The following is a 13,431-nucleotide window of genomic DNA, read 5'->3' as shown; positions in this document are numbered from 1 at the left end:
ATGTAATTTAAAAAGATTGAAATGGACAAAAATTTTCACTCATAAAAATCTGGACCACGTATACATGTATTATGACAGGTCAGTTTGATTTCTAAACATAGTGGAGCAAGGTCAGTGATAACAATCTCAATTCTATTTCTGTACTCTGGGCTTTTAATTCGGGGCTAGATCAGCGTCCTTCACGGCTCAATCAAAATAAAAATCTCACTGCTTCACCTAACATAGACCTCTAAGTTCATTGTCACCAATTTCCATTACGAAGCAAGAAAATGACCGATTGCTTGAACTCAATTGTACCGCCAGGCCAACAAATTGCTATGTAAGCTAGGGTGAAGTAGGAACTATATGCTAAAGAAACCCCTGAATTTTGATTACTTGGTAGTTTTTTTGTACTCTGTCTGAATCAGATTGTTGGCCATCTTCTTAAGAGTAAAGTAACAAGGACTGACAATAGCTATATGCCCTGACAAGCATGTGATTGCAAACATAATACAATGTTTGTCCTTGGTAACAAAACTATGTACACTGCAAAATGCTTTTCTCCTAAAACTCCTCTTGTACATCTGAACTAATTAAATTCAAACAAAGAATTCCACAAGTTGATCACTATTGATGATGAAAACTGCACATGGAAGACGAGAGTTCAGTTCAAGAAATGTATGCTTAATTTGAACCATTCCACTGGTAGCTAGTTACAGATCTCACTTCTTCATCTGAAATTGTCTAGGATAAGACTAATTCAATCTAATTGTAAAACTTTAAGTTTTATTTTGCCAGATACAAATAGAATTGTTCTGGTTTTGTTCATGAAAAAAACTTAAGCATTGGTTCTCCTGAAAAGTCCAAGATAAAGTTTTATGAAAAGGATTTAGAAACTTTTTCTCCTTATAACTCGATCCTCAAATATTTTGTTCAAATAACTGCATGTAAATAACATATTGAAGGAATGCATTTTATGGCATATTGTATTTCATCAAGCAGTAGGCATGGAATTAAGTTCTTTTCAAGTGCATATATTATCTGTCAGAGCTGTCAGAAATTGATCATAAGTGACGACTCAAGTCGACAGATTTCTTCACTATTCAAAGAAAAGCTTGCATAAGCTGAAAAACAGTTTCAAACAATTCTTCCTTTTAAACTGTTTTCACAGTCAGATCAGCTTAGCTGTAAAAAAATTTAAGTTTCAAGGAGATCCTAGAAACAAATATTAGGAGATCAAAGGTGATGAAAGGTGATGTAATGATGTCATTTTGTTGTCTAGATCTTTGTTGTTTTCACCTGTTAGACCATCAGGTATACTAGTACCTGGCACTGAGAGAATGGAGAGGGGGATCCTTTGTGTGAAGTTTAACTGCTCCTGTTCAACTTGTATCCCGCTTGATTTAAAGTAATGCTCATCCACAAACAGAAAGATAAAACAGTTTAGAGTTTTGATTTATACTTGTTTTCAAGAATGCAGGAAATAGTTACTGCTAGTTTTCTTGTCTCATTTGAATTTCATCAGGCTATTTTTGGCTCCTTGACAATCCTTTACCATATTAATTTAGACATTCTTAAGGTCATCGGCCAAGTTTTAATTACTTACCTACATCTTTTAATCAGACAAACAATGTAAGAAGGGGGAAAATATTTTGTAGAATTGTAAAAAAGGCAAGCAATATAGGATACTTTTGGGGGTTCCCATTTCATTTTCTGCTTATATTTGTTATTTTAAGGATGTACCATTATTTAAGTATTTTTAAAGAAGACCATAAGGATATACATGTACTTGTTTAAGTCTCTGCACCCAAGTGGGACTCTTAAGAGACAATTTAATGGACATTTTATACACTGACTTCTGTTATTAAGAATTTAAATTTTTATAATCACTGGGGATTATTATTTGATTTTCACTTATCAGATTGAATTGATGATATGTGTTTTTCTTACAGTTGGTTAAGCTTTGTGTGTTAATTGCGTTTCTATTCTTATCTTGGGCCCACATGGTCACTAGAGGTGTTCACCTGTCCTAAGTGTGTTGTTTACCTAGGGATCTGGCCTCTTGATTTAGTATGATCTATTGGAGGGTTGAAGCATTTAACTCAAAACAGGATTAGGATCAGCATACACCTGAACATTAACCTTCAGTAGCTGGACACCAGCGAATCAGCTGACTGATTTCTCTCTGTTGCAACAGTTTGAGGATAGAGAGAAAGAGAAAGAGATCTGCATTAGATTATCATCAGGTGCACCCTCTGCCTCCAGTATATTCTGATATTTGCTGATAGTTGCCAGTGATGAGTGAAGCTAAGTTTTCACTTTGTTTGCACCCCACAGGGAGCCGTGAAGGGAGATAATCTGCTTCATTTCATTGAAATATTAGCTGTCCACAGAGTTTTTCAAGGAATATAAGCTCTAGGATTTTTACAACACTAACATTTTGAACACTCAGTGAATGAAACATGAGTGAAAATTTATCTGTGTCCCTGGAGGCCATAACGGACCACTCTAAAAAGATTGTCAAGTACAAAAGATTGAGTTTTGTGCAGTCTAACTTGCTGAGCTTGATGAAGTCAGTTTTTCCTCTTCAGGTGTACAAAGTGGTTGTGAATTTTGGAGAAGAGTCTTGGTTCATCTTCAGAAGATACAATGAATTTCACAGTCTTCATGAAAAGGTGAGTTCATTTATTTTGTTTGGGGGGGTGGGGGGGGGGGGGGGAGTATTCATATTACTTGTATTAACTTACGTTTTTTCGACATGAAGAGTTAAAAATAACATGTTCAAGCTATTTAAAGAATTATTTATAACAGATGTGTTCAGAATTTCATAATACAGATGAATTTATCATAAAAACAATCAGAATGTTATTCTGTGTAAACATATGTACTAGATTTTAATTCAAGGCTGAGTGTGACTAAGCACCTATCTAGTACAAAGAGTACTTTAGTGGAATTTCTATTCAATATCATTTTATGCAAAATGACAGCGAAGAAGAAAATTACTGACATTTTCAGAAACTTGAAACATTCATAATTCATTAATTCCCCCATACCAATGAGAAGCTACTTCATATAAGTTTACCATATGTCATACCTCCCTGGATGTTTTATAATAGAATTACATGTATATGTTGTGCATTAGTAGCATGTTGGATGCTCCATCATGCAGGCAGCTCATGGGGTCATGGATTCTGTGTAGGCCCCAATGAATAATTTCCCCCAAGAACCAGTCTGTACATACTCTCCATAAAATATGACAAGATAACACAGAGTACCAGCTCTTTGTGGGCCGTGATTGATGGTGGTACTTTAAGTTGAAGATGACAGACATTCAGTGATGTGTTTTGTAAAGGTTTCTATTTATAGTTAGAAAAAATCTTGCAAATATATCATTTTGTGTATCTGCAGAATGTCTATCTCTTAATCGTATTCTCTTAATCGTATGAAGTAAAATCTTGTTATTGAAGTTATGTAAGCAAATTGAACATTTCAAGTACCTGTTCAATGATACTTCAAACGTGAGATCAAGATATTACAAAGTAATGTATTGTTCAATTTCAGAAAATTTCGTTTTAAATTTACACAAGGTTCATAACTTCATATGCAAATAAACTGAAAAGAGGATCCCATGATACATTTTAAAGCAGGTAAACTGTAAATTATTACAACTTATTTTGCAGCTTAGAGAGAGAGAGAGAGACTGGTTTGCAGAGTGAATTATTTTTTTGTGCACATGAATATAAGTTGGTGTACTACACAAGCAATCCTACACAAATGAGAACTGTCACCAGGCTGTAACATTTTGCTCTTTTTGGTGGTATGGGGCACCTCCATTTTGTGACATATGTGTACTTTCTTAGTATTGAAATAAACAATACCAGGTAAATTAAAGTATAATTTCATAATTTTTTCTTTACCAAAATTGTTACTTAACAGCAAGATGGGTAAGAGCGTAATATACTATTCCATTAGTCATGAGTTTGAATCCAGCTGTGGCTTTTATAATTCTTACCTTTTAAAAAAAATTTTAAAACCTATTTTTTGGTCAAATATTGTAAAATTTGAAAATTCTAAACTGGTGAATGTATTATGATTATAATGTATTTTTATCCACATTATCATCGACAGGTGTCCCATTCCACCTTAAATACAGTATTTACAATTTCTTACAATTTTTCTTGCCTGGTACATATATTTTTTTTTTTAGATCTGACTCCTGTGTTTTTATAAGGATTGCTTTGTAATGCAAGACAATACAAATAAATGGGTTCTTTACTTTTACAATCCATATATTCATAGAGTATCGGAAAAGTACAATCCAGCTGTCGTGATAAAAAAAGCAACAGATGATTCCAGTGCCAAATATAAGAGTACATAATATTACAACATATGTTTTCTGATTGCTGCAACATTAGAGAACTCCATTGTACCGGTACTCTGTATTCATTGATATTCTAGACAGCTGGTCGGAGTTCAAGAAGCTATTCTGTATTGTATCCTGATATAAACTTGGTGAACTTTATAGTTAGAGTGTGTGATAAATATGTTGGCATTTCTCTCTGGTGAATGGACTCAAAAGGAAGTAAAATACTAGTGGACAGCTAACAATTTGAAGAATTAGTATTCTCTAATCGCAAACTATTTAAAGGAATGTTATTACCATCATCAAATTTTATTGGTAACCTTACTAAATAATGCAAGAAAAAAGCAACAAATTGAATATTTTTGCTGTACATTACTATATAGATGTGCAAGATGATACATTTGCATAGTAGGATGGAAATGAGTTTGACCCTGACCCTTGTTGCACATATTGCACCATGGAACAAGTACACTTGATATTTGAGCATGTTTTAGGCCCTCACGTTTTTTCATGACATAACATTATAAATGAAAAATATGATGTTTTGCATCAATACCTCATAAACTTGAATGTTAATGGAAAGGTTAAATGATTTGCATTGTTGACAGTTTGTTGTGGCCGGGCTTTGAAGGCTTCTTATGCAATAACATTTCCAGATTGTGTAGAGGGCTTCAGGAAAGTTTGGATCAACAAACCATCTCTGTAACAAAAATCAACGATAGATATTGGGTATACTGAGGGAAGGTTATCTGATTTCACGGAGTCTTGGAATTCCAGGATTTTGTTGGTACCCCTTTCCTCGACATATTCTATTTATAAATGATTAAAGTTGATCACACAAGAAAATCATCCATCTGTGATATTAGGTAGATCCTATAATAACCTTTGATTAGTCAACAATCAAAACAAAACTGACCTCCACAAACTATAATGATTTTAAAGTTACTGGAATTACTGAATAAACTTTATCGTATTCCTTGAACTTTAAGCCTATGTTCTGTGTGACCTGAAATATTCAACATTCTGTCACACAAGTACCTTTACTATAAAACTGAATGTGGTTAAGTTCATCTGATAGTGTTTTTTGATGGATCGTTATAAAACCTCTTTTTGCGTAGTACCTAGTACAGTTTTTGTTCATGACTTTGGTGTATTCCAACTTATCTTATTACATGGGGGCCAGGTATGAACTAGAAAGTTGAATCTTATCAATGTTTGTAAACTAAAGAAGGGTGTACCACGTAACCCACCAATGTTAAGATAAAGTCTGTCCTTGAATATAACCTTACTGTGTCCTCTAAGAATGCTCCCATTGGAATCAGTCTTTCTATTTTTGTTGGTTTTGTAAGTTGCTGCTTGCTTACTTGCAGTGTTAGAGACCTGGCATAACATCGTATCATTATTTTGCCATACTCAGGTGTGCAAAAGTAACATTTGCCCCAAATTTTGCAATTTAGAAAAAAAAAAAAGTTTAACACCAAGTTGCTTTGCAAAATACACTTACTAGTACATTGGATTGTTATTTTTGATAGGCATGTGTAGATGAATTATGCAAGTCATACTGAACTAGCTAGAAATGAAAACCACGTCAACAATTTTGTAAGAGTATAGATCAGATATATTCAATTCATTTCCATTCAATAGTAAAATATCAAAGATGATGAAGTAGATTAAATTTATGGATATATCAATCATCTGCAAAATATTTATAGATCTGATGATTGAGCTCTGTGTATGGTTACTCAGGTGTTCCCGAATCTTGTTGTCCCATGTACCTATTGTCGTCTGATTTATTCAGATTCAATTTTTATTTAATTGATTTAAATTCCTGTTTATATTAAATAAAAAATAACTTAACCAAAACTTAAAATTTTTGCAAAGTTTGTTACTCTCTCTCTCTCTCTCTCTCTCTCTCTCTCTCTCTCTCTCTCTCTCTCTCTCTCTCTCTCTCTCTCTCTCTCAAATGGTAGATTCCAAGGTTTGCAAATTTTTAGATGTCATACTTCATTGTTTGTTAAATGTGTTTTTTGCAATTAAAGTAATTTTTTCAGCAATAATTTTCTCATGTTTTACATTTTTCAAAAGTCTGCATATTTTGATAATGACCCATATAGCATTTATTCTTATAGCCTTAATGTCCCACCCCCATTAAACCACTTTGCCATTTTGTGGCAATCGAACATCCTACACGAATGAATTATTTGCTAGAATAGTATCGATGTATTGCTTATATTTAGACATCTCTCTCTCTCTCTCCCTCTCTCTGTGTTTCTTCATGATAAACTTTCACAAGCTGATTAAAGTAAATAACCAAAATGAAAGTTTGTCAAATATTTGGAATTTGGACTCAAACCATACATCAAATTTTCATGAAATGGAGAATAGGTTCACATAGGTTAATTAGATGGTTTAGACTTTGGTGCCCTGCATTTCTCATCCAAGAGTTTCAGAACAAATAGGAGGGTTGGAGGGGCAAATAGTTATTGTTTGTGGTTATCAAAACATGTGAGTTGTCCCATAAAGACAACGTGTGATGGTAATTGGAGAAAACTTTAAAGTATAATGAGATCTCTAATGAATTCCAAAGAGTTTCGTGCCAACATAAGATGGTTCTTGAAACTTTTATGTTCATTTTCCACCAATACAAGCATCAATTTTCCATAATGATTTGCAACTTGGTTATGTGCGATAATAACATATAACATCATTAAGACATATATGAAGACACTGGTTTTTTCTATAGTATCAGAGATATAGTTAGATTTGAGAGGAGAATAATACTGTGGATTCTGATATTTCTAAAATATAGCTCTATAATACCATGCTCCATTATATGGTTTCTTTGAAGAAAAAAGTTGGAAAGTTTTGTGTTAAGGTATGTACCAGCCAGCAATTTATGTGAATTATGATAAATAAAAATATTTAAACAATAAAATGCTTTCTTTGTTGATTCATGCAGTATATGTAGGTAGCGAAATTGCAGAAAAAATACATAACCGGAGTTAGTGGGTTATGTTATTTTTTCTGCAATGATTGCTACAATCATAGCCCAATGAATCATCAAATTATTAAAAGCATTTTATTGCTTACATTTACATCTTTCTTTAAATAGATTAGTGAATTGATCATTAAGAGTAAGTAAAATTAACTAAATTACTGTTAATGTATATCAGTACATTAGATAAAAGAAATGGCTAAGTTCATGCCTTAATATATGAAAAATTTGAGTAATTATTTCACAGACTGTGAATTTTCTTAGGTTTCTGAAGGTTTCGATTAATCGATTAACTGGTTAGAACTGGATCTTATGGATTTCAGCCTTGTCAGTTTCTGTAAAGCTATGAATCCCACAATCGGTTTTCAGTCTTTGGAAATAGAGGAGAAAATACTCGGTAGATGTAAATGTATACAATGTCATGTGATATATGCATATACATATTAATGAATTTTACACACTGTTTTCTTATGAAAGTTTTGTACATGTATTTTAATATTGCTGTTTTTAAAAACTTAAAGAATTCCAAAAAGATTGTAGCAGTTAAACTCATATAAAGACCGTTTTTCAAAAGGTTAGGAAGAGGTGATCATTGGTCAAATGTGTTTCATTGTGTCAGTATAATGCACCTGCGCACAGGTAAAGTGGACAAAATGGAAATACAAACATAACATTTAGGTGGTTGACTAGTTGGCAATGACCTTAATGTCACCGAACAGTGGTTGAACCCCAGATCAGGGCTACATATCAGGCTTGTATAACCAATTTCTGCAGGTTTGGGGCTTATCTGTGGTTTCAAAGCAATCCACACATACCCCATGTGGTTTTTGAGTGTAAGAGAACTTGTTCAGGTACTGTCTTCAGCATGACAGATAGCTGATTTATTTATCAACAGACCAGTTTGTTTGGCTGGTCCTGGTTTCTATTTTCGTATTTTTTGTTTATTACGAAACTAGTGTTTAATATGACATTTATAGTCGTAATTAATATTCCATATTTAAAAATTGTCACCATATATGGAAACATGGAAAGGACTTGGTGATTGACTTGTCGCCAACGTTAAAAAACATCATGATTACATGAATTTCTTTGAACAAAGGTATTAATACTTTGTAGATCAGTTAATTCAGTACAAAACAAGTCATGAATATCAGTAAATTTAAATTGCTCTATTTCCTAAACTATTATGATTTTTGAACATCTTGTGCATATTTCCTAAACTATTATGATTTTTGAACATCTTGTGCAAGATTTGGAAAAGAGGATACAATTTGAAAAATAAAAAGGATTTTGAAGTAACTGACAGACCAAATTTCACAAATACATGCATTGTGATTTTTAACAAAAGAAATTATCAGTTACAATGTGGTCCTTTAACTTGCATTTATGTAAGAATTAATCAAATAATTTATGCATGTCATAAAGTTACACAAGGCATAATTTGTTTGACACGTCTTATCTGGAGACTGATAGAATATTCCGTTAATAGTCATTTAAGTGCAGTTTATGAAGGAATAACAATCTACCACGGTAAATGATGGCTTTATCATTCATCAATTGTACTTGCTTCTAATCCTTTAATGCATGGTTAAAATGGTATTTCAAAACCACATTGAATTCTTGTGTTTGACTGGAGTTTAGGGTCTATTCATGCAAATGCTTTGGCTGCTCAGTTACCTCTACGATATACATTTCAGTGATGTATTAGCAAATAATATTGATTGGCATGATTGATTTTTTTCTTATCAGTAGACCTGCTTACATTAATTTACTATGTTCTATACAATCTTTTAAACCTCCAGAACTCTTCGCTTCAGACTCAAAACATATGTTTGATTAAAGGCTGATAAAACAAAAACACAGAAAATATAGCACACAAATAGGGTCAGGTTTGATAACCTGCAAAGAGGAATGTTATTTTTATATGGGCAGTCTTAAACCCTAATAGCACGTACATGTATATAATCGGACAATGTATGGAAAACTATGAGACAGTTATGGTGCATTAAATGAATTGTTTACATTGGTAAAGTGAACTGATATCATAGTTAGCTGGACAGAAGTTGCTGTTTGGTTTCTGGACTAACTTTTTGTGGGCTTTATTTATGACTTGCCATAAAGAGCCCTCTTTGCATGGCTGTGACGGAGTGGGAGCTATTTTTGGAGTAGTCTGACCTGGTGACTAAGTATTTACCTGCCAGGGACTGGCAGCAATAACCTGGAAGACTCTTGTGATTTAGTTTTCTCTCTGTAATCAGGAGTTTGATGCATCTGCTTTATTTTGTCTTATAGTCAGGTAAGCCTTCAACTTCACACATGTTCTATATCAGTTTTCAGAGTCCTATTGTTACATACATGTATCTTTGTCCTTGAAATGGTGTATTGCATGCATCTGCAGATGACAATGAATTTGTTTTTGCCAAAATACATGTATCACATCATGCTTCTGATGTCAGACTGCCCCATATGTGGGTAATGTATTAATGCTTAGGTGTGTTGTTCTGGCATGACATAGTACCCATTTCTGCTGACTGAATGACGTACATCTATCACTCATTCATGCTCAGCTGTATCTTTTTATATCCTCTATACTCTCTGATGCACTTGATTTTGGTTTGATCAAAATATTACGGCAATATGTTGTTATTCTCTTTGAGGAGTTCTGTTGACCTCGTACAGTGGATTTTTGACAGGAAAGGGCACTTCTAAAACAGACAAAAACTTCCCTGAGAGCTGTAATGCAATCATTAATTCCCATCAAGTGATTCCATTTGACATCATGTGGTTAGCAACTCTTTGATTCCATAAATAAAGACTGAAAAAGCTAGAAATAGTAATATTTTATGAAAATGATATATTTCCAGCTGAAGAAATTGTTTCCCGAGGCAAGCCTTCGTCTCCCAGGGAAGAAGATTTTTGGGAACTTGGACCCAGATTTCATTCAGCAGAGAAGAGAGGGACTGGACAACTTTATCCAGGAGCTGGTCACACACCCAAAGCTATCTCAGCAGTAAGTATTTATCAAGAGTACAGTAGTTGTACCAAGAATCTAAGGACAGGAACATAAGTCCAAAGGAAATGCAATGGTACTTAAAAATCAATAAGCATCTAAATCTAGTACCTATAGCAAACAAATACCCTAAACTCACACAACAATACCCAATATTCAGTTATACAACAAAATATGTAAAAATTATTCCAAGCTCATTTAGCGGAAATTATCCCAAAACCATTCAGCAATATCCCAAACTGTATGAGTTCATACTACTACACATACAGCATAGAATTAAGACTGAAAAATAAAATTTTGGAAGGCAGATACCAAAAATTGGTTTATTGGTATATGTATATGCAAAGAAAATATTCCTACATCATGAATAAAATAATTTTTTATGTAATTTATTCTCAAGCTTAGTTTAATTTTCCACGTAGGTTTTTAAAATTAACTTGAAAGCTGTAATTAACATTGAAGATTTGAAGCATTGATAAATGTGTCTCGATGATGGTGACTGACATTGGTAGGTTTTATTTACATGCTAATTGTCCAAGTTTTCCAGTTATTTATCTTAAAACAAATGCATTATGCTGAGAAAAAATAAAAAATATTCTTAAGTTTTTTATATGTCAAGGTGAAAGAGTTTCCATTCATGAAACTAGAACATTATATCATGCAGACAAAGCAAGACAATGTCTTCTGTCTGTCAGCAGACTACAGACTTGGCCTGTGATTAATTTTCTTGAGAGGATTCATTTTTTTTATGCTATATGAGGTTAATGACACTCTCTACAATCTTCTAGAATCCTGTTTAATTTCTTTTCCTTTGTTTTGTATTTTCTCTTTCTTTTGCAAAAATAGTCGGAAAAATTTAATCTATAACTGATGTTTCATTGATTTCTATGTTGCATCTTCATGAACTATCTTCAAATGTAAAGACAAGCCTTGAGTCATGCTACAAGGGGGAAATTAAAGCTGGTACATTCAACCAGATTCACCTTGAATCTCTTCAGATCTCTTAATACATGTAGCTCTATAAGAACTCCGCAATTCTTGCAATTAGATATTGCATCGAAAACAGTCTAGTGAGTTGGAAAGTATTAATTTTAGAGGATTTTCTCCTGCTGAAGTCCTGAAATAACTCAATTCCCCTGTGTGTTTGTGTAATTTTCTGATAACGGAAAAGTTTGGTATATATCTGATGCTGTCTGTGTTGAGATATATACCGTGGATGCCTGGATTTCCTCACTGGCCTCAGCTGATCTGTGTCCTACTTCATACATGTAAAGGTCACTGGAACAATATTTGGCCTGAGGCCTGATGAGAAGATATCCCATCGTATGAATACATTAAGTGGAGAAACTTGCCAACAGTCTAACTAAGGTATACTTAGCTCTTCAATTTTGTGCCAAGTCTGACCTAAAAGTTCTCGAGTATTATTGAGATGGATCAAGTTCATCAGTTGGTTCATCTTGAAAGCCTTTTATTTTGAATACAAAATGATGTGTAAAATGTGTGGCATCATACACTTTCAGTAGGAAATTTGTACCCAATATATGCTTCATGTCTTACTAATGTCAGTTCGATAAAAGCATGCTGTACATATGATATTGCTTGATAATGCAAGTCAATATATATGTAACAAAAAATTAAACAGACTGGTATCAGTGATTATCCAAATAATTTTTTTTTGAAATTTATTTAAAATGATATATAATAAATGTGTCAAAATACATGATAATCTTTAAAAAATTCAATGAAAAAAAATTCGAAAAGCAAAAATATTTTATCAGTCTCGAAAAAGTATTAATTTAAAAGTAGTCATGTAAATGATGAAATGTATTTTTAGAGGACGAATAACGGGTATATTGCACTTGATCAGAATCCCATTAATAAAAGAACAGCTCATTCGATGTTGATCTTGCCAAGCAAAAATTCCTCTTTAAATATCTTAATGAAAGCATTTACAGAAAAGAATAAAATTTTGTTTTATGTTAGTGAAGAAATTCAGGAAGTCAATTTTTATTTTCCAAAGTTGACAGATTTATTATGAGAATCTTAGAAAAAACCTTGAACAGAAAAGGCTATAGACTTTGGCGTCAGTGTGCTTTATCCGGCTATATTAACTTATATAATCCAAGTTGTGTTGAGTTTTTTACTGCAGCTCTCAAAACCTTGACATTGCAGTCAAAATATTTGCATCATAAATAAAGTCAAAGAAAACAACGCAATTTTCACCAAAAACGCAGTAAAATGAAATGAAATAGTCCAAACAAATAATTAGAATTGATATAATGACAAAACAAGTAAATGACAACAAAATGAATTCCGCATGTATCACATTTGCATAAGCCACCAAAATAATTTCTAAATCTGTTCAACAAGATTACTAATTTATTTTCGTTTCAATTAATCTCCCTTGTCACAGTGTAATAAAATTACACTTGTTGACAATTGTTTTCTATATGTTTACACTAGTATCTACATTTGTATATCTATCAGGAAGTCCGTTTGCACGATCATATATCTAAAATTTATTTTGTTTTCCCTTATACGAGTAGGCAAATGTCATGACTGGTCAGTTTTGAAAAATCATCCAGTTCAAAGTTAAGTGGGATATCCCCTTTTTTCTGTAACAATTAATCTTCAAACCCCAATGGAGAAAATAAGGGCTGCAGGCAGATTGAGAACATCCTAAGAAGGTACATGTAATATATTCTACTGGCCTCAGTTAGTGTTTGTATGATACTAGTTGTAGATTAATGTCATTGTAATGTGATGATTATCCTTAAAAAGTTTTCAAAGTTTGCTTCACACCTCAAGAATATTTGAATTGTCGAAAACACAATGCAAGTAATGTACATAAGAGGTTTTGTGACAATTCTGAGGGAAATAAATTAAGCTCCTTCAGTACCTGTTCTAATGAATCCCGCTAAAGAGATTAATATGTGTTATAAAATCTATTAATTAGGCTTATGTATACAGGTATATGAATTGTTATAGGAAGGGATTAAAAAGTCTTGTTCATTTAGTAGAGTGACACAAATAGAGACTTTGTTCAAATCTGAGTGATATAAACAAAAGAGATTTCATACAGGT

General features: G+C 32.9%; 1 protein-coding gene across 4 annotated transcripts in view; it reads left to right on the top strand.

Annotated features, from left to right (window-relative positions):
• Window positions 1-13,431, top strand: part of LOC128164452 (serine/threonine-protein kinase Sgk1-like) — a 28,643-nt gene that overhangs the window by 6,943 nt on the left and 8,269 nt on the right. For 2 of the 4 annotated variants that reach the window (XM_052828269.1, XM_052828268.1), the window contains exons 4-5: window positions 2,571-2,654; window positions 10,202-10,347. In XM_052828269.1, coding sequence (XP_052684229.1) covers window positions 2,571-2,654; window positions 10,202-10,347 — 230 coding nt within the window. Of the gene's footprint in view, window positions 1-1,983; window positions 2,655-10,201; window positions 10,348-13,431 lie in introns of those variants that run through there. The other 2 variants (XM_052828267.1, XM_052828270.1) reach the window with 2 other exon arrangements.

The sequence above is a fragment of the Crassostrea angulata genome, chromosome 10 (assembly GCF_025612915.1).
Source record: "Crassostrea angulata isolate pt1a10 chromosome 10, ASM2561291v2, whole genome shotgun sequence".
Lineage (NCBI taxonomy): Eukaryota > Metazoa > Mollusca > Bivalvia > Ostreida > Ostreidae > Magallana > Magallana angulata.
This window is presented reverse-complemented; position numbering and strand designations above follow the sequence as displayed.